The sequence below is a fragment of the Rhinolophus ferrumequinum genome, chromosome 17, assembly GCF_004115265.2.
Source record: "Rhinolophus ferrumequinum isolate MPI-CBG mRhiFer1 chromosome 17, mRhiFer1_v1.p, whole genome shotgun sequence".
Taxonomy (NCBI): domain Eukaryota; kingdom Metazoa; phylum Chordata; class Mammalia; order Chiroptera; family Rhinolophidae; genus Rhinolophus; species Rhinolophus ferrumequinum.
The window spans coordinates 32332240-32358786 of NC_046300.1; the positions used below are offsets into that span (position 1 = coordinate 32332240).

The 26547-nt window shown below is 38.3% G+C and overlaps 1 protein-coding gene across 1 annotated transcript in view; it reads right to left on the reverse strand.

Annotated features, from left to right (window-relative positions):
* Positions 1 to 21830, reverse strand: part of MRPL3 (mitochondrial ribosomal protein L3) — a 33923-nt gene extending 12093 nt beyond the window's left edge. Inside the window, exons 1-6 of the mRNA XM_033133237.1 lie at positions 21573 to 21830; positions 20350 to 20534; positions 19237 to 19328; positions 16984 to 17082; positions 9745 to 9844; positions 7110 to 7170 (exon numbers count right to left, since the gene is read on the reverse strand). Of these exons, the coding sequence (XP_032989128.1) occupies positions 7110 to 7170; positions 9745 to 9844; positions 16984 to 17082; positions 19237 to 19328; positions 20350 to 20534; positions 21573 to 21664 (629 nt within the window). The 5' untranslated portion in view covers positions 21665 to 21830. The remainder of the gene's footprint in view (positions 1 to 7109; positions 7171 to 9744; positions 9845 to 16983; positions 17083 to 19236; positions 19329 to 20349; positions 20535 to 21572) is intronic.
* Positions 21831 to 26547: the final 4717 nt, after the last annotated feature.

Below are 26547 nucleotides of genomic sequence, written 5' to 3' on the forward strand. Positions count from 1 at the left end.
ACTGCTTCTTCCTCTCCCATCCAACACCTGCAATTTTCTTTCTCTCCAATTGTTCTCTGGAACTCACTCGGAGGTGAGTCCCAAATACAAAGCCTTTTATTAAAATAACTTTTTATTATGGAAGTTTTAAAACATATTCAAAAGTAGTACAATGAATCCCTATCTATTCATTACCCAGGGTCAAACAATTATGAACTCAAGGACTATTTTGTTTCATCTATTCCTCTCCCTTACAACTCCAATGGATTATTTTGAAACAAATTTCAGATGTCATTTCACCCATAAATATTTCAATATGGATCTCTAAAAGATAAGGATCCTTTTAAAGAACAAAACCACATTACCATGAACACAATCTAAAAAAAATAGTAATTCCTTAATATCAAACATCCAGTCAGTGTTCCAATTTCTATGGTCTTTCAAAGCAGAAGAGTTTTACTCTAGCCCTTCTTGCCACCATCTCCCCGCCACGCCAATCATCATTTCCCCCCATTTCTGTGCTTCCCTAATGCTCTGTGAGAAGTTCCTTTTCCCTTGCTGCTACACGGAAGGATGATCTGAGAGTCCTCCTCCGACAATCTTCTCACAATGGTTTAAACCGGGGGCTGGCAAACTATGGCCTGCACTGGCCACTTGTTTTTGTAAACAAAAGTTTTACCGTAACACAGCCTTGCACACTTACTTACTTATTGCCTGTGGCTGCTTTACAGCTATAATGGCAAAGTAGTTGCCACTGAGAACACGATGCTTGTAAACCTAAAATATTTACTATCCGGCCTTTTGAGAAAAAGTCTGCTAACCCCTGAAGCTATTACTAATAAGTTGGAGTTCCACAAACCATGCCCTCTGGCAAGAATGCTGCTATCACCCAATTGTACAGATGTACCTATCATATCTAACCAGAAGTATTCAGCCATTCGATTACAAAGTTTCAAAAACAAAAATGGATCACCTCCCTCTCTTCAAGCCATCCTCCTCCCTGGACACTGGAGTGAAATTCTCGAGCTAATAAGCTTATCGCACAAGCAGTCTCCTGCTCTAAAAAACAACATAGCAACAATAACAAAAACAAGCAAACAAACTAAACCACAACCTTAAATGTTCCCTAGCAATTTCTCTACCTGGCGGCATACAAGGCCTTTTATAACTGGGTCCAGCCTACTTGCTCAAACCCTGCCCATAACATAGTATCTAATCATAGATTACACTGTGAATCCCTAAATACGCCACTCTCTTCCATGCCTTTGCTCATTCTGTTCTCTCTGCCTCAACACCCTTCTTGCTGCATTGTCTATCTTTCCACTATTAGGACCAAAAGTGTTTGTCATCAGTGTTGCATCAGCTGTAAAGTACTTGATTTTCTTTACTAGAAAAATCGAAACCCATACTATAAAGAGGTTTTTTTCAATCAGAACCATTTCCAAATTAAGCTTTAACTTTCTCTCTTCAGCTGATGTATGCTGAATGAAGTTTAAATGGCTTGTACATAATCTCTCAGAAAACCAGTAACTGAGTATTAAATGGAAGAGAGGACTCTTGACTTCTCTAAGGATGCCCCAAGATCAGGCTATATTTTTATATTTAATAAATGAAGACGGAGATGGAGGTGGGAAGGTGAAGAAATCATTGGTTTAAAATCGCTTCTCTATGGTTAAACATTACATTTGAACACAGGGAAATGGAAACTCATGTCAGTTCCTAGCCAAAATCAAGACTGGGCTTCTTTATAAAACTGAACCAGTGAAAACAGATTGGAGTAAGATGAAATCTTTAATTGTGAAAAAGTACTGTTGAGAATAAAAGCATAATATCCAAACCAACAATCAAAAGAATTTCTTGTAGCATATAACTTAACACCACTTTGTTATGTTTTAGATTCAAACTACCCAATAAGCTTTTACTAATAATAAAAATTCCAGTAAATAAAAAAGGACAATTTTTACTAAAATAAATGCATGTATATAAAAGGCCCTATTAGCTAATTTACTATTTCCATCAGGATTAGCTTTTAATTTATGATGAACTAATGTGGCACAAACATTTTAATCTTTAATTATAGCTTCTCCTTATTTCAACAAACTCACCCAGTTGTTATCTATCTACTTTCATCTCCACACATTTCAAGGTAAAAGCATCTCGACTGAAGATCCGTATGAATCCTGGGAGTCAACTTCTACCCAGTTCAGCGTTGTCTAAACCTATTTGATCAGTGATGTACAGCGCCTGAGCCCACAAGTCATGGTGGACTTTTCCAGTTGCCCTGTGTTCCATCACATATAGTTAAAAGCTGGCGTGAAACATCTGTATAGCTGTTATTCTCTATATGAGTTTGTGATAGCATGGCCTGAAATGCAGGTACTCTGTTTCTGTCTAAAAATCACGACACTCCCATCAATATCTGGGAACATTTTTATCAACAAGGGACTGCAAAGAGTGCACTGCTTATACTGTGTTTCCCCGAAAATAAGACCTAACCAGAAAATAAGCCCTAGCAGGATTTTTCAGGATGACAATCCCCTGAACATAAGCCCTAATGAGTCTTTTGGAGCAAAAATTAATATAAGACCCGGTCTTATTTTCAGGGAAACACAGTAGCTTTCTGACATCAAACTTAGCTCATTCAAAGTACAAAGAGTCAAATGTGCAGTGATTCCTTTGAATCCTCTTGTAAAAGGGAGCATTTCCTGGGTGGCCTCAATAAACCCAGAACACTGCATTTGCTGTCCTGAGTTCAGTCTGTTCCTTTTGAAAAAAGAAAACTCAAATAACCAACTCTGCAATATCATGACAGTACTTAATAGTTTTCTGAAGTCCTTAGCCATATCCTTTCCTTCAGTAGATCAGAAAACCGTATTGTTCCATGCTGTGAAACTTTTGTTATGTATTATTTATTCATATAGATAAGAGTGAGTTATGCCTGTTGGAAAACTGAGGGATTCTTTTTTGGAAACAGACTTTTAAAATTTAAAGGAACTTTAGAAACCACTTAGTCCCTAACCCTTATGTTAATGAAATCTACATCCAGAGAAGTTAAGACACTTGCCAAGGTCAAATCCCTGATAAATGAAAGCATCTGGCCATGCTTTCAACCCAGGTCATACTGTTTCTTGAGAAACAGATTAGAGCAAAAATATAAAAATATCTAGCAAATCAGACAGACATCGTCATTACTCTGTAAATTCTAGATATAGCAGGTAGTATATAATCTTAAAATTACCAAGAGTGCTTTGTAAAGCTATACAAAAGGTGGTCTAAACTAAGAAGGAAATAACTTGGAGTATTAGAAAAAACGATGGAATTACTAATGACTTGTTTTTTATTCATTTAAAAAGATATTTCCTATTGAAGAAAGCATCAATTTTCTTTTTCCTTTTAAAATCAGAAACAAATTAAAAAGCAGTAATTATAGCAGGTGCTACAATTGTTAAAGATGAGGCAACAGAGAGGTTAAGAAAGCTGTCTAGGCCACAGAGCTACTGAGAAGCAAACCACATCCTTTTAGCCACTCCCTAGAATGCCCCCAGATTAGGCCTTAATTTTACTGACTGAGTTAAAAAAATGCTTCTTTGTAGAGTTAAAAGTGAGGCTATTATAGATGCCTACTATAAAAACAATTTTAAGCAACAAAACAACAAAATATAACCCAGAAACACCACCCTCCACGCTCTAGGCTTTATCTTGAAACGGACATTCATTTCGACTGATTTAAGAGGGATATATACATATATTTTTAACAGAGATTATTTCCCTCTATGGTTTAATCACTAATTTTGAAACTTGTTTTACTAATATTAAAATTTTATTTCTTTGAATAACTAGTAAACAAAGTAACTTATTGAAAATGAAATTAAATCCAAAATGTGCAGGGCTGGACAGGAATTGTATCCTGAAGGCTGCACGTACCTTGTTTTTGTCTCTGTTAGTCAGAAGAACAATGACCTAGAGGGAAGTTTTCTGACAGCATGGAGGTTCCCTCTGAACAGCGTGCAGGACTGGTCATACATCCCAAGGAGTCTTTGCTCTTTAAGTACACACCTGGTTTTTTAATCACCTTCAGACTCTGATGGGTAACACTACTGCTGTACACATTTGGTATTTTAATGAAAGAACCCAAAATAAGTGAATCTCAGTAAATATGCAAAGGAGCTCTATCAATCACCCAATCTCCCCCACTCCCTTTTTCATTTTTACGACCAGGGATAATATTATCAAGGTAAGTGCCTGTTTTCCTATTTTGAGGCCAAAGGGCAATGAGAATTTAAAGGGCATTGATGACTTTAAAGTAATGAGGGTATGTCAGAAATTGCTATTAAAGTGTTAAGATAATACCTGAGAATGTATGGGTTGTTTTAATTAGCCCAGACAAGATTTTTAGATTATCCTTCATCCAGAAAGAAAAAAAACATTTTAAGTAGCTGAAGGAGCTATTTTCTGACTTCAATCTGGGCTTTGACATTGAAATAAATAAATGAATAAATAAACACATTCCAGACAACCGGAAAAAGTTACGTCAGGTGTCCACCGCCAGGAATGTGAAGCTCAGTAAGATAGAGGCAGGAACGTGGTCCTTGCTCACTGTTACCGATGCACCATCACCACCCGTGTCTTTCCAGTCCTTTAAGCCACAGACCTAACATTTTTCTCCTAAACAATGCACCAGGCATTTTCAGTTTTCTTTCTGTTTACTCTTTGTTTCATTCTTTTCTGATTTCTTTCCTTAAAAAACAAACAAAACTAAAAATTGTATTAAGCATTGCTAGGATTCAACAGAAAACAACATAGGCTGAACATTCTATGCTGAGGACAGAATCAAGTCATACCTCATGTCATTATTCATATTTATCTATAGCTGTTTCCTCCTCAATATTGAGAGTAAATAAAAGGGAAAACATTAGACCTCAAGCCATTATCTATACTGTGTTTCCCCGAAAATAAGACCTAGCCGGACCATCAGCTCTAATGCGTCTTTTGGAGCAAAAATTAATATGTCCCGGTATTATATTATACCAGGTATTATATTATATTACATTATATTAAAATAATACCGGGTCTTACATTAATTTTTGCTCCAAAAGACGCATTAGAGCTGATGGTCTGGCTAGGTCTTATTTTTGGGGAAACACGGTAGATGCTTGACCACTGCGGTACACCCGAAGCTGAAGCTGAATAATATTGTATGTCAACTATAATTTAATGTATATAGTCATGGGATATGGAGTACAGCATAGGGAATAGTCAATGGAATTGTAACAGATATATACGATGTCAGAGGGTCAATAGATTGGGGGAGGGGGATTATCCCTTTGTGAGGGGTGAAATGTCTAACTAGTACATTGGTTTGTACACCTGAAACTAATTTAAAAAAAAGCATTTACTGAGCACAGGCATTTGAAAAGCTAGGCTCTAATTCAAGCTAGTCACTAAACCGCTCAAAAGGATCTGCTAACAAAGGCCTCTGACTTTGCAGGGCTTCTGGGAATATCCCATATATCCTGTAAAATATGTAACAGAATTTACACACTGTTAACTATGTATAAATTCACAGAATTACTGTGAGGTATTTCATTCATATGTAATAATTAATTCAGAAATTAAAAAAGTAAAACAATTTGATTCACACGAGGCACATCACCCCAACTAAGGAAACCAAAGCTTTACAGCTCCAATATTTTGAGTCCTTGACAAGAGAAGGAAGGATAAACAAAGTTATCAAGCAACCAGTCATTTTAGAGGCCCCAGTAAGTAGGAATGAGTCCACAACAATCAAGCAAGGGAAAAACAGAGAGAGGTTCATAATCTCTCTAAAAAGAGGACCCACTCTACTGCCAATGCATCCCGCTCAATTTCTAAACAGCTAATCAAAGGTAAAGGCACCTAGCAGCTGTTTGCAATGGCCCATATTTGCAGGTAGGCAATAACAGTGTGGAAACGAAGATGTATGTTCACCGAGTGCACCAAGGAAACTGATGCTGGCACTCATCTGGTTTCCTTTGATAAAAGGTGCTTTGGTTCAATCACTGATCATAACACTATCCCAGAGCACCTGTGGACCACGTTCACTTTCAAAGGGTTCCTAGTCAGAATATTCCTGGAACACAGGCTGCACGTTTTATCAAATGACAAAAAGAAAACAGGCACATAAAGAAATAAAATTATCATCTATGTTAGAGCAAGAAACAGGAATGGATAAGAGCTGATATTTGGAGTTTAGTTTAGCCTAGGTCACATGGATTCTAATAACCAATACTGAACAATTTCTATATAAACATATGTAAGGGCTCAGTTACTTCATTCCAGAGAGAGACAACCTCAACTAATTTTCGAAAAATTATTTTTATAATAACAATGTTTCCTGGAGATCATCTAGCCAGTGCTGAACTTATCTTAAGCCATCTGATAGGCAGTAAAATATGAAAAAACTACAGTACCAAAAATACCACTGCCCAGTCTAAATATGACCCAAAGTCAGAATTTCTGTCCGAGTTACAATTCAGTGTTGATTTCTACCAAATTAAACCCTTGCTTAAGTATAAAAAAAACATTTTGCTTTTGTAGAAGTCTCACTTACCCAGTACTGAGAGATAATGCCATGCTACTTAACAGGCTTAAGGTATAATACTATTTCTTCTTCCAGATGCCAATAGGCTTGTAACAGTTACAAAACCATAAGCACAACAACCACTATCACAAATGGCATAAAATGTTTCTAATTTAACTGTTTCCTAGAACTGAGAGGAACCACCGATTACTAAACAATACACTCAAATGAACCCCTCAAAAGTACTGTTCACGTATTTCACTGTCAAACTGCATATAGACTTTGGTATTCAAAATAGAAGCGGGCCCAGCCCACAAGGAACCCAAGTAAAGTGAGCTTTCTCTTAGTCCCATTGCAAGGAGCATACATCTCAGTTTAAAAGCTGTAACCTGGTGTGAATTCTTCACATACAACTAATTCAATGCAATTTAAAAACCAATCCAGTCAGTAACATTAAAGATTAGAATTATGAATGAGAATAATGGTTACTTATCCTTTACCCACTGACTTGAAAAACTACTTCTTTCACAAGGAAAACAATAGGAAAAGAGAACACATTGTGCAGACCTACGTTTTGGCTGTGACATCCACATACTGTCCTGGGCGAAAGTGAGCAGCATAAAGAGGAGTACCTTTATGAAAACAAAACAAAACATCAACATGAAGTTTGTCTGTCCAGATACAACTTTACTAATGATCATAAACATCCAGGAAGCTTTCTAGATATCAGATTTCAAAAATGGTAGGAGATTCTCTTCTACAATTATAATTATTAGAAACACCAACTATAAGATAATAAAATTGTTCAACAAACATGTTTTAATTGGCTGTACACGAGCTGAAGAACAATATGCCCCAGTATGAGGGACAGTGCTGGAGGGAGCCCCCAGACCACGCTGGCTGCCGGTGTGCCTTCACGGTGGCGGGCGAGGTGCTGGCTGAAATGGGCAGTTCCCAGACAGCAGTGTTCCTGCTGGCAGATACACAAATTTGATGATTCTTGGTTGTTTGGGTGAGTAACGATATACGGAATAAAGGTATACTTCCTATTTCATATAAAGAAATTAAAAGAGAATGACAAAAAATATTGGGGTTAGATCAAATCTTTTTTTACCCACTGGAGAAAAGTTTTCCAAAATATTAATAGAAACTTGAATTATTTGAATATAGGTCCATTGTTTTCTGGGTAATAATTATGGTTTGCATGATATCCATATAAAGCCCATATGTATCAGAATTTTAGTGGACTGATCATTGTTCCAATAACATGTTGTTATCCTAGCATGTACCCAGATATTTGGAATAGCAAAAAACTGCTATTATAGATACCCCTGATTTTATATACTTAACATTTCCAAAACTAGTTGTATGTAAATAAAAATCTTACTTTAAATGCACTTGGGAAATGTGTTATTTAAAGAAATTTTGTAACTCAAAGCCCTTCACAATATTCTGTTTATATAAATTTGGAATTAACACTTATGTGAACTATTTAATTTGGCAATTAATTTTCAAAAATGTATAGGGAACTTATACTATGTACAGTTAGAAATATAAAAGTTTAAGACATGGCCTCTGACCACAAGAATTTATTATCTAGGTGAAAAATCAATATTACATCACTAAATAATAGTTTTGTTTTTTTTTTTTTTTTAAAGCTGGAACCAATATAGTAGAGAATGTAATGGAAACCTAATTTTTGTTTGTTTAAAACAGGGAGTAAAGTGCTCTACAATTTCAGAAAGTAGTATCCTTTAAGGTAGGACCTAACCTGGATTTCTATGGGCAGAGAAAAACCTCGAATTAAGAAAAAATAGGGCAGATTAAAAATGAAATTCTTTGAGGTTATTACATGACCTGAACTGCTGATATGTGATTATCTTTTACCTATAACAACAACAATTTCGCCTGGTTTGAGCTATAGCCGAAGTTAACGTGGACTTGCCTTTGTTTTGGGAGAGCTCCCACATTAAGGAACCAGAATGCTTCAATGTGCCACCCTGCCAGGCCCCAAGCTCCCAGATGGTAGAAGCTCCTTTGTTTGGGGCCTCTCGCCCTTTGTCTCTCTTCATCTGGCTATTGATTCATATCCTCTAGACACGTATTTCCCATCACAGGGTGTTCATTCTCAGTCTTCGTTTCTCCACTTACTAACCTCAGCTCCAAGGTTCTGACTTCATATCCATCTATACTCATTCCTAACGTGACCTCATCAAGCTCTGACGTACGCCTTTAAATAAAGTTTATGCACTCTGATACTATCTAACTATACAACTTTGGCCTGTCACTCGCCTCTAATCTCTAGGCTTATAAACTATCTTGCACATTTGACTTCCATCTGGATAACCGTGCTGAAGTTAACTAGCCAAAAAAAAAAAAAATTCCCCAAAATATGTTAATCTCCACCTCCAAAAAAAGAAGTTAACATGGACTTAATTTTTACATTTAGTTTATTTCACTTAATTGCAAAACTTACACTTCAAAAAATACTTTTATTTCTAACTTATACCAAGGCTGACCTCACTGTCACTCCAATTAATACTGTCTATTGCAACTGTATTTTACTTCAACAAATTAAGTTCAGATATTAAAATACCAAATTTTAAAACATCCTTCTACTGTCTACTTGTTAGAACTCAAGTTCAAGAGATCAGAGAGCTTTTCCGAAGTTTAAGGATATAAAAATGCTGTTAATTATATGAATCAATATAATCATCCTGCCAAATCTCACTTTTTGAGATTCCATGGATTAGGTAAAATACCTTGAAATTTTTTAGTAAGACCTTTACATTGAGATGCTATTGTCAGTCACTTTCCCATTTCAGGCTATATTTTTTCAAATTCTATCTCAGCGAGAGTCGAGCTATTCTCCACTTAATAAAATGCCAGCCTACAAACAGTAAACTACACATTTTAAAAGTTAAGTGTATTTATTTGGAGTGGCTTTTCCAAATGTGAAAATCTCTGTACATTAAAAACAAAAGCGTTTCTCCCTCTTTCATGGAAAACAAAGAGTTCTCTACAATTCTTTTCACTAAAAAAAGAAAAAGACTTGTTTGTCCCCAGTGATTAAATCAGATACCGTTTTATATTTTAAAATAAATGCGACTTTGTATTGTGGATTCAACTTTATTGAAAGGGCTGACATTAAACAAATCACATATTTGGGTATTTATACCTCCCTCCTCTTCCCAACCTCAGATTACCTGGCTTAATTACAGCATTATCTGTTACGCGAAAGATTTTAACTTTCTGTTTTGGCGGCAATCCAAGTTCTTGGTAAAATTCCAAAATAGATGCAGATTTCTAGAGGAAAAGCAGCAGACATAACACATTAAATACTAAAGATGGAGTTTAATGCACAGAGATCTAAACCAAGTTATTCACACACCGGAAAACAAATCAAAAAGCACTCTGTTCTCCTAACGAACAAACAGCGCGCTATTTCCCTTATTTAAAAGAGGTAAGATTTTTATCTATAGTCCATTACACATCGGATCCAGCCATGTGCAAGTGTAGCTCAGATTCAGCACTTGGGAAACACCTTTGTTATGTAAGCAAGAGAACAGAGTTCTGCTCATATCTGAATTTTCACCGGAGACTGTATGTATCAGAAACCGCAATTTTGGAAACTTCAACTCTGTCCACTCTGCACCTACTTCCAAGCAGCTAGTAGAAAACATGGTAGGTCACATTCCTCAAAACTCCAAATGAATCTTAAAGAGGCCTGGCCATTCTGCATTTCCCTCCTCTGGTTAAATCCCTCTCACACTGTCCCAGGCAACTATGTCACATCCTCTTTTAAAACCTCCAGCACTGTTTCCTCCTCCTCCTTTTTTGAGCTGACCGTGTTGCTTCATATTTTACTGAAAAAACAGAGAAGACTCAAGAGCACTTTCCCACGCTCTCATCATCAGATCCATCTGTCTTCCACCCCACTCCAGTTTGCACGAGAAGCACATGGGGAACACCAATGCCCAGGGCCCTCAGCTTGGAGACTGCAACTTCACTGGTCTAAGGTGGCATCCCGGCGTGTTTTTTTTAAGCACTTCGTCTGATTCTGATGTGAAACGGGCTGGGACTCGCAATGACAGATGCACTGTCCACACTTTTACTGAAAGCCAATCCTTCACCATGTACTGATTCCCACTCCCTCTCATCTATTCCATGGTTTATTCCTGAAGTTGTCCCCACTGTCTTTGAGTAAATAATTTCCCCCTTTCTACTGGAACTTTCCTATTAGTATACAAAGATGTCACAATAACCCACACGTTAAAACAAAACTTTTCCTTAGCCATAGTCTCCTTTAGCTAATCTTTCTGTTCCCCCTTACAACAACACTTCTTCGAAGACTTGTGGAGTCTACTTTCTCTCTCCCCATCCTCTCAAATGCACGTCAATCAGGTGCTTGCAGCCCCTAATACTCAATGGAAAGCGCTTGTCAAGATCACCAACATCTCCATGTGGTCAAATACCCTGGTCAGTACACATTTTGTTGGCTCCATCCGCAATGCCTGGCACAGGTGACCACTCTCTCCTTGGAAACTCTCAGCTGACCCCCAGTCACCACTCTCTTGGTTCCTTCATATGCTACTGATGCCACATTTCTAACTTCAATCCCAAATTTACTCTGAACTACAAATTCGTATGTCCAAACTGCCAACTCAGTATCTCACGTTGATGTCATACAGCAACTCAAGTTTAACCTGTCTAAAATTGAACTTGACCCCCACCCCCAGGCTGTGTTCCTCTTGTCCTCCAAATCTCAATAAATGGCAACTCCATACTGTTGTTGGACCAAAATCTTGTGGTCACCTTTGACTCTTTTCTTTCTCACATCATATGTCCCATCCATCAGCAATTCCTGAAGACTTTACTTAAAAATGCAGCCCACATCAGCCACTTCTCACCCTTACCCCACCATCTTTTGCTGGGATTATTTCAATAGCCTCCTAACTAGTCTCCAAAGTTCCACACTCCTGACCCTCTGGCCTGTTCTCCATTCACAGGCTGGCATGTTCCTTTTAAAACTCAAGCTATATCACGTCTCTACAATGGCTTTCATCTCATGCAGAATCAAGTCTTAAGTCCTTACCATGGTTTACAAGGTTCTATACAACCTGACCTCATCTACTGCTCTTCTCTTGGCTCACTCTGCTTCAGGCACAATCCACTCATTACTAGTCCATGAACACATTAAACAATGGCCCTTTGCACATACTGTTCCCCCTGCCTGAAATGCTTTTCTGCCAGAGTTTTGCATGAATTTTTCCTACTTTATTCAGGTTTCCATCTAAACATCAACTTTCCCTGATTACTCTTCCTTCCACCCCTGCCTTTATCTTTGTTTTAAATATCCTTGAATAGAAAACTTTATGGACATGTTACTTCCTTACCACAATGTCCTGTGTCTTTTGTTTTGTTTTGTTTTTTTCTAATTAAGCCTCTTGATTGCTCTAAGCCTTGCCAAAAAGTTGTACTACTTATATTTCCTAATGTAAAGAGTATCTCTTTCGTGAGAATATAACCAACATAGATACATCTATCTTCCTGCTGTTCCCTCTTCCTCAACTTCTTCTCTAATCACAAATGAAGCACCAGCAGACCCCCAATGAGCCATGGTACTCTATATACACGTATCTCAGTTACTTCCACATTACCTTACACTTATCAAAGCGTACATGTCTGTTTGCTTCTTGGCCTGTGAACACCTGGATGGAACGGCTGATTTTATTCACCTGTGTCTGTACCTCTAGAGCTGAGGACAGTAGCACGTTAGACATTGCCAAAGTGAGCTAAATAAATAAAAAGACACAGAAGATGGAGGACAGACATCCCTCTGGGTGTGAAGCCCTGGTTTGTCTCTCCCAGTCACCCCACCTTTCCACTCTTACTGCTGCTACATGGGTTAATGGCACACAAACTTACTGAGTGTGCGGCCTGACAAGTATGTGGCCCCTATCTTGAATTCTAGTTGTTAAAAAACTATACGCCTAAAAGAAACAAAACAATAAACACGACAAACACATCTACAAGAAACTCAACTATACAACCAAATCGACCGTGATTTGTAATTAAAAAAAGCAAGAATAGCCACAGAAAACCCTTAACGAGCTCAGGATGACACAGATGATATCCTGATAACAAAGCGTCATCCTCCCCAAAGCCCAATGGAGTCTATGCACAGCCAGACTTATGCGCAGAGTGTAGCATCTGATTATGCAGCAAACTTCAGGGGCTTGCTAATTTCAGTTTAAAATGTGAACTGTTGGTGCCCCTTTATAACTTACTGCCTTTAGTGGACACGAAACTGGGTGGCACTGGCCTGCAAGCACAGAATTTTAATTTTTGGATCAGTCAGTCCACAATTCCTTGAGAATTTCCCTGGGGCCCTCAAGTGGGACCGTGGGACAAATGCTGAGCAGCTCTGCTTTGGATGTCCACAAAAGTTTGTTCTGTACCTCATACGAGTTCCCTGAAGAAGCTATCCTTTCCTCCAGGGTGATAACATAAATTCATCCCAGGCATTCTCTGTGGTTTCACTTCCCACATGCTGAAAGCTAAGACTAACAATTCAACACCACTTTACCAAGGCCCTTGCTTTTCATCTTCAATTATACTTTTTCCACAACAAAAGCAAACACAAAAGTTTTATTTAAAAATGTGGCTCCTTGAAATTATTTTCCTGATACATCAGATTGAGGTTATTAAATTTAGAACAGCTTCAATTTTATTTTTGACATTCTCATATTCTACCTGGTAATTTAAAAAGCATGCTATTTTATTAATTATCAATTTTTAAGTATGCCAGGAGGCTTCTGAGAAAATTCCTTTACTTTTTTAGTAATACAAAATAGACAACATAAAGATCTTGACCTAAATAACTACAGATTGAGACATGAAAATAAAAAATGTAATACATACTTGATTATCTTCCAATTTCACTAAAATTGAATACTTTAACATTTTTCTTTTGAAATCAAAATATCATAAAACTAATTAGGTATTAGTCATGAGAAAAACCAAATGCTCAAGCTGAGTTGAAACCTGCAGCAGTATAACAGAGGTGGTTTTTTAAAACTTCCAAATAAATAATTTCAAAGGGCAATTTAAAAGACTGACAGCAATGTCACAGTTGGATGACCCCATCTATGAGAACGCAGTTTTCGCCCCCTCTTCAAAGTTCCTTGCAATTATCTTTCTCACATTGAAAATGCTCCTCTGCTTCTAAGATGAACTGATCTAATCAATTTTAAGGCCATTTAACTTCTTTTTCAAAAATACTATGTAGCACATCAGTTTTTATTTATAAGGTACAAAAATAGCAAAAGCAAAGTAGTCTAATTTCTTGGCAGCATAAATCATTTACAGATTCAAAAAATAACAGTTCTACAGTCCTAGCTCTATTATAAATAAAACTGATTTAATCAATTTATTTCAGAATGCTTCACTATTTGATATTTGATATTCATAGGTCTTTCTCTCCCTTGTTGAAAAGCCCTCTGTAATCAATCTACTTATAGTTTCCTAAGGGTTACAACATGCTATAGGAAGTTTTATATTCTGTTTCAAAATTTTTTTTCCTTTCTGAATCAAAATGCTTTCCTTATAAAGAATTCTTAAACTTCATTTTCACATACCGTTCTAAAGAAACGTCATTTAAAGACAAAGCTTTTTCTTAATATTATAATACATGTACTCTGGACCTAGAAAATTTATATCCTGAACAATAAGAGAGACCTCTGTAGCACTATCTATGCTACACTAGAGAAGCGAATAGTTTTAAAAGTTTATGTACATTAAGTGGGTTAAAATCCACCACAACATAAGAATACAGCATCCAAAGCACCTGCTGTGCTGTATATTTATTGAAGAAATAACGCTTAATATATATAGACTAGTCTTAAGCTTGAAAGGGCAGAACTATCACTTCTGTAATATTTTAGATATTAGTATTATGTTAATACAATTTTATCTATCAGATATCTTTATCACTAAGCAATACAGAATAAATTGAGCTGGCAAGTACATTTTTCCTCCAGAACTTTTGTTTTTTCTTGAAAACAAAAATATTAGAGACCGATGTGAGACGTTTACAACTGGGAGAGAATTTAGAGACCATCAAGTCCAATTCCCTGTTTTCATGGGTGAGAAAATGGATGTTCAAAAAGGAGGAATGAGGGAGCTAATGGTAGAAACCAGGATTAGAACTCAGCTCTTCTGATCCCACATCCACTTGTTTTTCTACTGTCTCAGAGTTGTGAGGACGTAATGTTGACAGATCTGTTGAAGCAGAATGGATTATTCCATCACGATGCTTGATTTACAAACATCAAGGCCCTAAAGTTGTGAATTGACACATTTGGTAATGAAAACAATGGTGATGGTGCAAGTCATAACAAAAACACAGAAATATAATCAATTAGAAAACAGCGGCGTCTATCAAACCACAGAACTATTCACATGATTCACATGAAGGCTGGCACATATTTACACAGCTAAAGATTCAAATATTTGACATTTAAAAAAAATTCCCATAAATATATCACTGTGCTTTTAATTACTGTGGAATTATTTGAACCCTGAAATTATTAGTCAATAAACTGTCAAAAATTAATAGCGGGAGCTGTTGTAATAAAGCTTTAATGAAAAATACACTACCATAATATGCAAAAATAGCTAACTTCTCTAACACTTATGAGACGGGCTTAAATGGCCCACTATTTACAGGAAAATTTCACCTGGATTTTCTCTAAACACTCAGTCACATCTTTCCTCCAATGCTTCCTTTTCCTTGTCCCTATTCCAGGTTGCAGCATAAGCTTCGACCCGGTTGCTGAGTTAGAAACCCCTCTATGCCTAAGCCCTCACCACACATTCACACTCACCCAGTCTTCTATACATCCTTGCTCCTTCCAAGCCCAATGCAACCACCCTGATTCAAAAGCCCTTATCAACTCTCTGTTAGTGCTTATAACAGCCTCTTATATGTCCTCCCTGCGTCCAGATTCTTATGAGTTAACCAAGATAACAATTTGACCACGTTACTATCCTGGTTAAAGAATTCAGAAGACTCCTTGGAGTCTACAGGATGAAGTCTAAATTCCTTCGCCTTCTATTCTGACAGAAGTACCTTTACCACCTTTCTCCACTGGCCCCACACCCACACACTAAGACCGAGACACAACACAGTTCTCTTTCCAAGCACAGTCTTCCACGTGTCTCTGCTTCTGCAGAGACCGTTCCCTCTGACATGCTTCCAACACATTGTCCTTTCTGGTCTCTTCCCCGTGAAACCTTCGAGGATCTGCCCAATCAGAATTGGCCACCCCCCATTCTGCGCTTGTTGCATTTATATATTGAGATGGTGGATTTATTTGTCCATCTTCCCTACTAGCCTATGAGTTTCCAGAGGGTGGATATCAAGACAGTTAAGAAAGTTAGGCTCTGGAGTCTGTTTGTCACTCTACCTCTCACCAGTGGGTGGCCCTGAATGAGTTACTTACCCTCTTTAGCCTCAGAGGCTGAAAAGGTTACATAATACACGTGAAGGCTTAATACTTATATACCTGGCATGTAGTAAGTGCTCAATAAAGGTTAACTATGACCAGGAAACAGGAGGCACACAATAAGTACCTGCTACTTTTGACAGTTGCATAATACAGGTGGTATCTTAATTAATTTCCATCCATGTTCATTTCATAAATAATTTACAATGGAAAGATGTTTTAGAGATAAGCAACATTTTAGTAAACTTAAAGATGTTTCAGTACCCATTAGTGAAAATCATTACCATTTCTAGAAAGGTATTCTCTGTATTCTCTGCTTTTATTCATCTAATAAAGGATACTAACTGCCCAGTTTTCAAATTTAAATGACAAACTCAGCATTCTATTAGTATTCTACTTGGCAAAAATACTTCATTTAAAAAAATCTGATGTGGGTTTATTATATACAGCTTTTCCCCAAATAGGGAAAGCTCCTTCTAATATATACAAAGTTAACCCTCACATACTGTTGGTGTTGGTGTCAGTTGTTGAAACCATTTAGAAAAAAAGTGAAATTAAATATAAAACAACAAAATCACGAAAACAGGTACCATCTATTGAGTATCTGCTATATGCCAGGCACATTTGAAAAATCTCATGTAAGCCTGGTAACTAACCTCTTATGTAAGCAGTATTTTTATCCCCGTTTTACAGATGGGCAAATACTGCAGCTTACAGGATAAAATTACTTGTTCCAGATAGTGAGGGGAAGTACTGGAACAAACTCAGTCTCTCAGACTCCTGGGCTCAATGGCTCTACCAGACTGCCTGTCCCAAATCTACCATTTACCTCACAGACAAATGCAAGTTTGTGGCTATGGAATATGCTCAAAACTCAAAGAATTCAGACCTGAAACAAATGAAATGACTATTCTAGGAATGAAAACACATCCTTACATGGAAACGGGATACAGTTTTTCCTCCTACAGTTAGGGCTGCCGTTTTTCCATTATAGTTTTCCTTTGGAGTATATTTTAGGACATGACAGTCTTGTACCTAAAAAAAAAAACATTAAAAAAAACTAAGTCTGTGACAAGATACATTTTAACCTTACACACCAGTCACATTGAGGACAATTAGGAATTCCCTAAAGTTACTTACAATTCCTCCAATATCAACCATAATCTTAAAATACAGATAACCTCCAAAAAAAAGTGTCAAATACAGCACATTTTAAAAAGTGCATAAAACACAAATATACAACAAATCGAGTTTTTATAAAGAAAATATGCATATAACCACTACCACCCATGTCAAGAAGTAGAATCCCCAAAACGTCTGTGTGTCTCTTCCCAATTACTCTCCACCACCACCCCACAGTTTTTTAAAACTCCTAGAGCAGTGGCTCTCCAAGTGTGGTCCACAGACAAGCAGCATCAGCATCCCCTGGGACTTGGTGGAAAGGTAAGTTCTCAGGCCTCCGCAGAGACCTACTCCATCAGAACCTCTGTGTTTTACAAGCCCTCCGGTGAGACGGACGCACACTGAAGTTTGAGATGCACTGCCCCAGAAATAACTACTACTCTTGACATTTACAGTACTCATTTACTTACTTTTCTTTGTAATTACTATCTTTGAAAGTATTGCTTCATAATGTAGTTTAGGGTTGCCTGCTTTAAACTTTATGTAAATGGAATCAGATTATAAGTACTCTTCCGTGTCTTACTTCCCTCACAAGATTCTATTTGTAAGGGTCATCCATATTGTTGTGTGCAGCTCCACTGTTCATTCTCATTGCTGGCCAGCATTCTCTCATGTGAATATACCACAATGTATGTACCCATTCTACCACTGATAAACATTTGGGTTATTTCTACCTGGGAGTATTAGGAGAAATACTGCTACAACCCATGTAGTACAGTTATGGTGCACACCTGTTCAAGGTTTCTAGTAACACTCATGAATGGAATTGCTAGACTACAAGGTTTATTTATCTCCACTTTAGCACACAATACTAAACTGTTTTCTGAAGTGGCCATACCAGTTTACAATCTCACCAGTCATTCCTGAAAGCTCCTAAAGTTCCTCAGAGTTCTAGAAACTATAATCCTATCCTTGACCAAGGCAATACAAATTTACTAAGGGTTTACAGGAGGGGTGTCCAAACTTTTTTCAACGTTTTTCACCAAGGGCCATATGCGGTAAAATGCACTAACAGCCGGGCCACTCACTCGAGGTGAAGTACGTGTTGCCTCACCTGGTTTATTTAAATAAACTAAATATATTTTTGGAATTTGCTGCGGGCCAATAAAAAATGGATCGCGGGCCGCAGTTGGCCCGCGGGCCGCAGTTTGGACACCCCTGGTTGACAGGCTCCCTGTGCCTATCAGCAGTCTAAGCACTTATGTGCATGAGCTCTCATTTTAATGACCACCACCTGCCTAATCGCTTTTCTAAGGCTGGGCCCCAAAGATGACCTGAGTTGTCCGGAGTGATCTGGGGAATGACGGCCTCCTAACTTTATCAGTGATCTTTCTACAACAATAACGATAAAGGCAACAGCAGCTAACATTCATTGGACATTTACCATTGTTTTACGTTTTAAGTCCTTGACATTCATCATCTTGTACAAGCCTCACGATAACTTTTTGAGGTAGGTCATAACTATCTTTTTTATGGAATAAAATTATATCTTTTACAGATGAGGCACAGTGCTCCAAAGAACACAGCTAGAAAGTGGCAGAACCAAGATTTGAAATCAGATATTCTGGTCCCAGGGCCCACATTTTTAACGATTAGAGGAGTCTAGCTTACCTCAGGGAACAAAATGCTGCTTCCCCAGACAAGAGTGTTACACTCTGAGTTAGCAAAGAGATCAAAATTATGATTTGGAGTTGAAAGAACTCCACAAATGAAAATACAATGGAACTGAGATTTTTTTCTGATTATGAATTAAACTAGATCTGTAAGAAGCTAGGTTACAATCTTTTTTTATTAATTGCCCCAGTTATCCCATGCCAGTATCGAGAAGGCCACCACTCAGGCAAGAGTGAGAACATTTACTGAAACCATCAGAAGTTCTCTATTAGTATTTATGTTCAAATTACCCTATTATTCACCACATGTTTCAGGACACAAATGTCGCCCATTTAGGTTTGTACAAACAGATCATGGCACACATACAGATCTGTTACATCTCCTGTTTTTTACCTGAAGTAATGTGGCCACGTGCTTTTGACCATCTTTGGTCCATAAAGGCATCATGCCCAGCTTCAATGCGATGAGGCCTACTCTAGAGGAACCTGGCAATCAAAAAGAAATGAATGTTAACACAAGCTTTTTCAACATTTGCCAGCATGATGCAATAGGATTGTGGTATCAATATAAGAAGCATGCACATAAGAAACATGCTGATATAGTCATAGAGTAAAACACAACTCTCCTACAGATGTAAGTACCTTCAACCATGCCTGAAATAAGATATTTGTAGTTAATAAATCTCCATAAAATGAAATATAAGAGAACTGTACAAAATAAAGAAAACAGTTAAAGAGATATATTTTGCTTTTAAAATGTTTTAATAGCGGGCATGATAAATCCATCATGATTCTTTGCTTTCCTAGTATCAATTCATATCCAACTTCATTAATTAGAAAACATCTACCACTCAAATTCTACATTAGCTGGAGTTGTAGCCATGACACAAGTGGTCATATTGCTAAAATATGTTGGCCTCCATCATGACACTTAGTCTTGTTGCATAAATTGATCAAGTTGCTCCACTAAGAACTTCTGGCCACTGTACAATTCAATTTTGACAATAAACCCCAACCAGAGACCACATTCTCAACAGGAAAGGCCTTATTCTTCTTGGTCTGTCTACACATGGGTTCAGCACTCTACTGGGTACAAAGAGCTGATTCTGGGGTTACGTGGGCAAACCTGGAATGCCAGAACATCCCAAATGAAAACATCTGTGTGTCACATTACAATTTAGAACACACTTTTCCAGCTTTTCTTCCCTGGCTTATTTTTATATTCTTTTTTTTGTCTGAAGAAAACAAGAAAACGTATGCAGAATGATTCTCCTTTCACATACAAAAGAGCTTCTTTAGGAAGTCTTGATTATCATCAGACATTCACTAACAGTAGAATAGGATGCTGGAAACAAACGTGCAAACCAAACCACAGTGACTCAAACTCACTTAAGACCCACATGAAAAATAAATTCAAGAGATGATAAATTTATCAAGCAGTCACTATAATTTTGAACGTGCCAGCCACAAAGCCATCAGGAAAACTCATCATATACAAAATAACCACCTGGTTCCCAAGGATGTAGAGGCCACGGTTCATCTTTCAGAGGACACAGTTTACTTGCTAATTGGGCTTTAGTTTCATCAGAGTCCAACTGCTTAACAAACGGGACATTTTCTTCAGAAAGATGCTCATCCCACCAAGTACTACTCTTGTCATGGAGACTCCTAACCAAAAGCCAGGTGTCTGTTCTGTAAAAATAAAAATTAGAAAACAAATTACAAATCAAGTTTCCCTATTTTATATGGAAAGAGGAGGGCGGTCACATGAATTGGAAAGTGTCCTCAGGACTTTGGAAAGTTGTACAAGTTGTTTTTTCCTCATTTTCCTTATGATAATAACAGGGCTCACATTTTACCTGTTAATGGTTACCCTGGAGGAAAAGTTCTTCATCTCCCCCTCTGGGATAAACAGTTTTCTAACAAAGCAGTCCTTCCTAGACATAGGAGAAGCCATGACCCATTTGAACGTGTATCTTAATAGTTCATATCCAGTGGAAAGGGCAGAATATGGAATGCTGATCTTTCTCTGATAAAGCTCACTTCTCTGAAATAGTATGGCCTAGGCTCAGAGTGGTAAAGAAACTGAATGTACAAATTTAAAAGTCCCGTAAAAGACATGATCTCTGATCAGATGAACACACCAAGAAAAGACCTTAGGGTCCGGAAGGAGATCATTTTTGCACGAGTGTCAGAAAACAAGTAAAGCTTTCTTTTGTAAAGCCTCTTTTGTAGTCAGGTAAATTCAGGTTAGAGTCCCAATTTTGCACTTATTAGTGGAGTGACCTTGGGCAAGTTACTTCTCTCCAAACCTCCGTTTTAGCTGCAAAACGGAATAACGGTAGTAAGAAACAACAACTGCATCTGTACAACAGACAATGACAGTTCTCTCAAGCCAGGATACATGAGCTAAGGCGCCTAATATACACAATAGAGCATCTGGTACATAGAAAACGCTAACTGGTAGATATTATTACTACTATTGGTAAAGCTCTATGCCAGTCGCTGCCTCATAAGCATTAAAAATAAACAAAATCACCCCTTCGGTTCTTTAAAGGGCAGTTCCTTAGAGTACAGCTCCTTGTTCTTCCATACCTCAGGGCCGGACACACACACAGCCCTTTCCTCCTCCACCCAGGGCAAACCCATCCGCGCCGGGACATGCCACTGCTCAAAGCCGCAGTTTTGCTGGGCCTACACATCCACACCGTGTCTCTCGCCCATACCCACCTGTTCCCCGAGCCTTGGGAAGCACCCAGGTGCCAAGCGCCGCGGCCCAGGATCTGGGCGCCGGTCTGAGCCAGTAGTCTCCAACTAAGCATGGAGGGGCCGGAGAGAGCTGGGATTGCTACACTTCCGGGGACCCCACCACTCAGTTTTCACCGCGTCCCCACGCTGCCTTCACGCGTCCGCCGCTACCCTTTCAGAGCCTTCCCGCCAGCTGTCCGCTGATGCGCTCCGGGACGGAAAGAGAGCTACTGGACCCACTTCCGGTCCGTTCCGCAATGGGCTCCGGGCACCGTGGTGAGCCCCCGGAACTAGAGTTCTGCCTCCGGAATAGTCCTACATTGGATCCAGGTTGGGTTAGGGAGTGTGGGGAAGGAGTTGCTTCTCCAGGGGCGTTGGGGGAAAAAAAAAAAAAAGGGATTGTCGGAGTTTAACCTTTAGAGGCGAACTAGGGACAGGCTTTTAAGGAAGCGAAATCACATCTAAATAATGCCTGCTGTCAGGTAGCTCATCGTACTAAGCAGGGCTTGATATTCTTATATTGGTTTATGTCCTAAACAGCCCTGAAAGGAAGTTTTTATGTTATAACTGAGGGAACACTGGGAATTTTGGTGTTGGTCTAAAATAGCACATCTGGCAGGTGGGCAGAGCCAGCACTGAAACAGGTCTGGCATGTATTAACAATAGAATATGGCCAAGGTTATGATGTGTGACATCTAGGGCTGGATCATAAAAGGTATTGATACTTCAGTCCTGGTCTCTTAGATTGCTCCCTAGGGGGAAAATCAGCGGTCATGTCCTGAAGACACTGCAACAGCCCTGTAGAGAGTTCCATGTGAAGAGGAATCAACTTTCCAGCCAAGAGTAAACCACTTAGGTAGTGGATTCTCCAGGCCTAGGCAACCCTTCATATGATTGCAACTCATGAAAGACCTTGAGCCTGAACAATCCAGCTAAGGAACTCATGGGTTCCTAACCAGAAGATACTGCCAAAGGGAATAAGTGATTACTCTTATTTTGAGTCATTAAGTTTTAAGATGATTTGTGATACAGCAATAAGTAGCTAATACACCTTGTGTACAAATAAATCCTTGTCCTGGGTTTCAGATCCAGCCTAATCATGTGAGTGCCCTGAGCATTCAGTCTGCTGCTCCCAAAGTCTGTTTCCTTAATCGCCAAATGGATGTTTGTAGAAATTCAGGAATAAGAACTTAAAAGTTTAGCTATTTTAACACCCTCTTTTTATTAGAGATCTAGCTAGTCTGGCTTAAAAGTTCCAGGCAGTGGTCAATTCCTGGTTACTACTTGGACTTCAGTAGACTCAAAAACTTTGCTTTGCTTGCCTTTCCAATTTCATCAATTGCTATTGCAGTTGCTTTGGGCACTTCCAAATAACACTGGGCCTTGGAGGAAAAATTACATCCTTCATCCTAGTCATGCTACCTGGCTTCCCAGTTACTTAGGAATAGCTCTTCATTGAACAGGCATGTCTTGAGGTATGCTACATGAAGAAGCTGGGGGAAAGAAAGGACTTGCCTACTACTGCCAATAGCTAGCATTTCTTGTGCATATAGTGTGCTACATAGTATGTGCTCAGTATTGTGGAAGCCCATCAAAGACCACCAAGTGCACAACTGAACATAGAAAAGGTTAAGTTTAATTATCTTGCTACAGTAAGAGAGTGTGTACATCTGAGAATGTCTCTAGATGAATGAGTTGGGAGGGGCTTATTATAAGATTTGGACTTACTCTGGGTGAATTTTAAGGTGGTGTCAGGGAAGCAGGGACTTGTTTTTAAATGGACGCTATCAAGAAGCAAGGCTGGTTCAGCAATTGGACATCTCAATAATTTTTTTCTGGAGGCAAGAAGAACAAAATGAGACTAGGGACAATGTTAGTAAGAAAGCAGAAATCACTCAGAAGAAGGAACAGTTAGTTATTTTGTAGCAGTAGTCTGGCCTTGGGTGTGGTCTGATAGAAATATTGGGTTGACATTCTATTATAAGCACTGCAGTCTGATTATTAACAGGATTAATTTTCACTCTTTCAGTATATTTTCTCACTTAATAACAACCCATGATACTATAATCATCTCCATTTTGCAGTTGAGAAAATAAACACAGAGATATTACATAACTTAAGATCACTCTGCTAGTAAGTGGTAGAGCCAAGATTTAATTCTCAGCAGGATGGCCATGGAACTTGTGCTCTTAGCCATTTTGTTTCTTTGGCTCTCTATGACAAATATGCTACTATTCTTGCAATGGAATTTATTTATGGTTAAAGAGGAAAACTGATAAGTAAACATATCAAGCATAGTGGTCTTTGAGGATTGAGGAGGAAGTCATTCAGTCTCACTTTTTCCCTAGTGCCAAGTCCCTCCTGGTCCATAATGGAGACCTTGAGTCAATGAAACGCTCAGCAAGCACCACTGCTGAATTGAATCAAAGCAAGATGTGCTTGGTCTGCTGTTACACAGCACATATCTTCTGATTGCCAGCTGGAGGTGAGAGGTGTCATCATACTTGATTTTGTTACTGCTAATTGTCAAGGACCAGGCCCAGTTCTTGAGGGACCAACCCAGGGCTCTATTCATGCACTCAGGTAATGAATGAGCTCCAGTTTCCCATAATTTATGATGTCATCCTTCAGAGACTGCCCTAGACCCTGGGATCCTGATACCACCTTGCCTCTCTGAACTTCAGTTCCTCACTGGAACAAAGATAACTTCCACAACCTTTTTTTACTATCGCAGGTCCTCGAATAACATCCTTTTGTTCAACATCACTTTGTTATAACATTGATGAGATGCTGTAGGAAGTTAACTCTTTTTTATATCAATTAGCCTGTGGTAAAATTGGTTTCATTATATGTCATTTCACTTAAAGTCGCAGAACTTATCGATGACGTTAAGTAAGGACTTATTGTACTACAATCCCATAATTCTTATTCCTCTAACTTAGACTAAAAGGTGATATAATAAATGTCCTCCTTACTAAATAAAACATTAAGAATAGTTTCATGTCTGAATTTCTAAAGCCATATCTAACAAAAAAGAATCACCATAGAAGGAGTAGATATCACACCAAGGGTTTATTGGAAATGTCTTTTCTGTGTTCCTGCCTTAAGGGTCTTCAGTTAATTCTTATAATGTTTGTGATATGTCCTGTATGGTTGGTTTATTACAGAATAATAAATCTTTCAGTGTTGATTAATTTGCATATTATGTTAATTTATGCTGTCTCAGTTCATAGCATGCCTTATATTTGAAATTAAAAATATTTTTAAAGTTTGTTCAGGCTTTTCATTAAATTATCCTTGGTGTCCTTCCATTTTTCTAAAAATAAGTTAGCATGTTTCAAAATTGGTAGATATATTACGAAGGTGAGAAAATAGATAAAATGGACTTTAACAAATTTCGAACCTTGAGCTTTCATGGCTCACAAGAATAGAAAACTTGAAAGGCCATTTTGTAAAATCTACAGATGCTCATTCAGTAAGAAGATGAATTCTGCTTCAGTGTCCTCCAACAAGACCAAATTGCAATTTTCAATTTCAATGTAATGCATTAAAAAGCACAATATTTATTTATAAATTCCTATATCAGCTTTTACGGTTCCAAGAGATGACCAGAATAGAAACAGATTTGGCTTTCAGAAAGCCTTAAAAAATGGAGTGTGGCCATGTAGTGATAGGGGTTTAAAGTTTTTCAGCACCCTGACCCTTTTTATTGTATTCAGAGTGGTTCTGAAACTTAATGCAATTAGAACCATGTGCGTTTCTTTAAAGCTCTTTGATGACCGAACAAAAATGTTAGCAACAGACAATGAAGCATCACATGCCAGTGGACCAAATGCTTTCAGCCAAAGACAGTTTCTTTTGCCTGGTCTTCCTTCTGATGCCAGTGTAATTTTGACTGCTGGAGTGTGGCACTAAACCAGTGAATACTCTTGTCACCTGGAACCATGTTCAGGGTGTTTCCTCGAAGCCCAGAAGATACAGTCTTGAGAAATTCCTAGAGAGTTCATTTAGGATTTTGATTGTACTTTGAAGGGGTCCCAGAAGAATGAGAAATAACTAACACATTGTTCTTGCTAAGTGACAGATTCTAAGTGGTTTACATATACTGGGGGTGCCAAAAATATGTATACACATGACTTGTATTCATCTTTTGTTATCGGTATATTGAGTATTACAATTTTAATACAGTTTTTTTCCCTTTCTTAAAATGTGCATACTTTTTTTTGGCACCCTCTGTATTAACTCATTTACTGCTCAACTATGAAGTAGGTGCTATTATTCTCATCCTTATTTACAGTGTGGAAACTGAGGCATAGAGAAGATAAGCACCTCATCCAAGGTCGCAGACCTTAAGTTAAGTAAGTGGTGGAGCCAGGAGTTGAGCCCAAGCAGACGACACTAGAATCTAGGTGCTTCGCTGCTCTGTTGTACTGCTTCTCTCCTAAGAAGAGAAAGCCACATGACACAATGTTGGAACACTCAGCTTGGAATTCAGAGGTTGCCCTGGGTAAGCAAGGACTGGGGGTGGTAGTGCTATGTCTGCATGTTTAGAGATCTGATCAGTCTGGATCAGAATATGTTTGGCTCAAGAAAAAGCAATGAGGCTGAGATAGTCCCTCATTCAATCATATACAACCTTCTTGTCAGGAAAGAAAAAGGAGGCGCGGTGATGTCCTAGATTACTGTCTCTCAAACTTAAATATACAAAAGAATTACCTGGGAATCTTGCTAAAATGCAGAGTCTGATTTAGTAGGTATGAGGTGAACTTGAGAGCCTGCATTTCTGATAAACTCAAAGTCATGTAGCTGCTGCTGATGAGCAAATCAGACTTTGAAAAACAGACTTCTAGAACAAAATTCTGGATTCAATGTTAAGAGACTTGGGATCCAGCCTCAGTTCTAAATTTAACTACATAGCAGTGTGACACTGAGTCACTTCACCTCTCTGTCTCTTCAT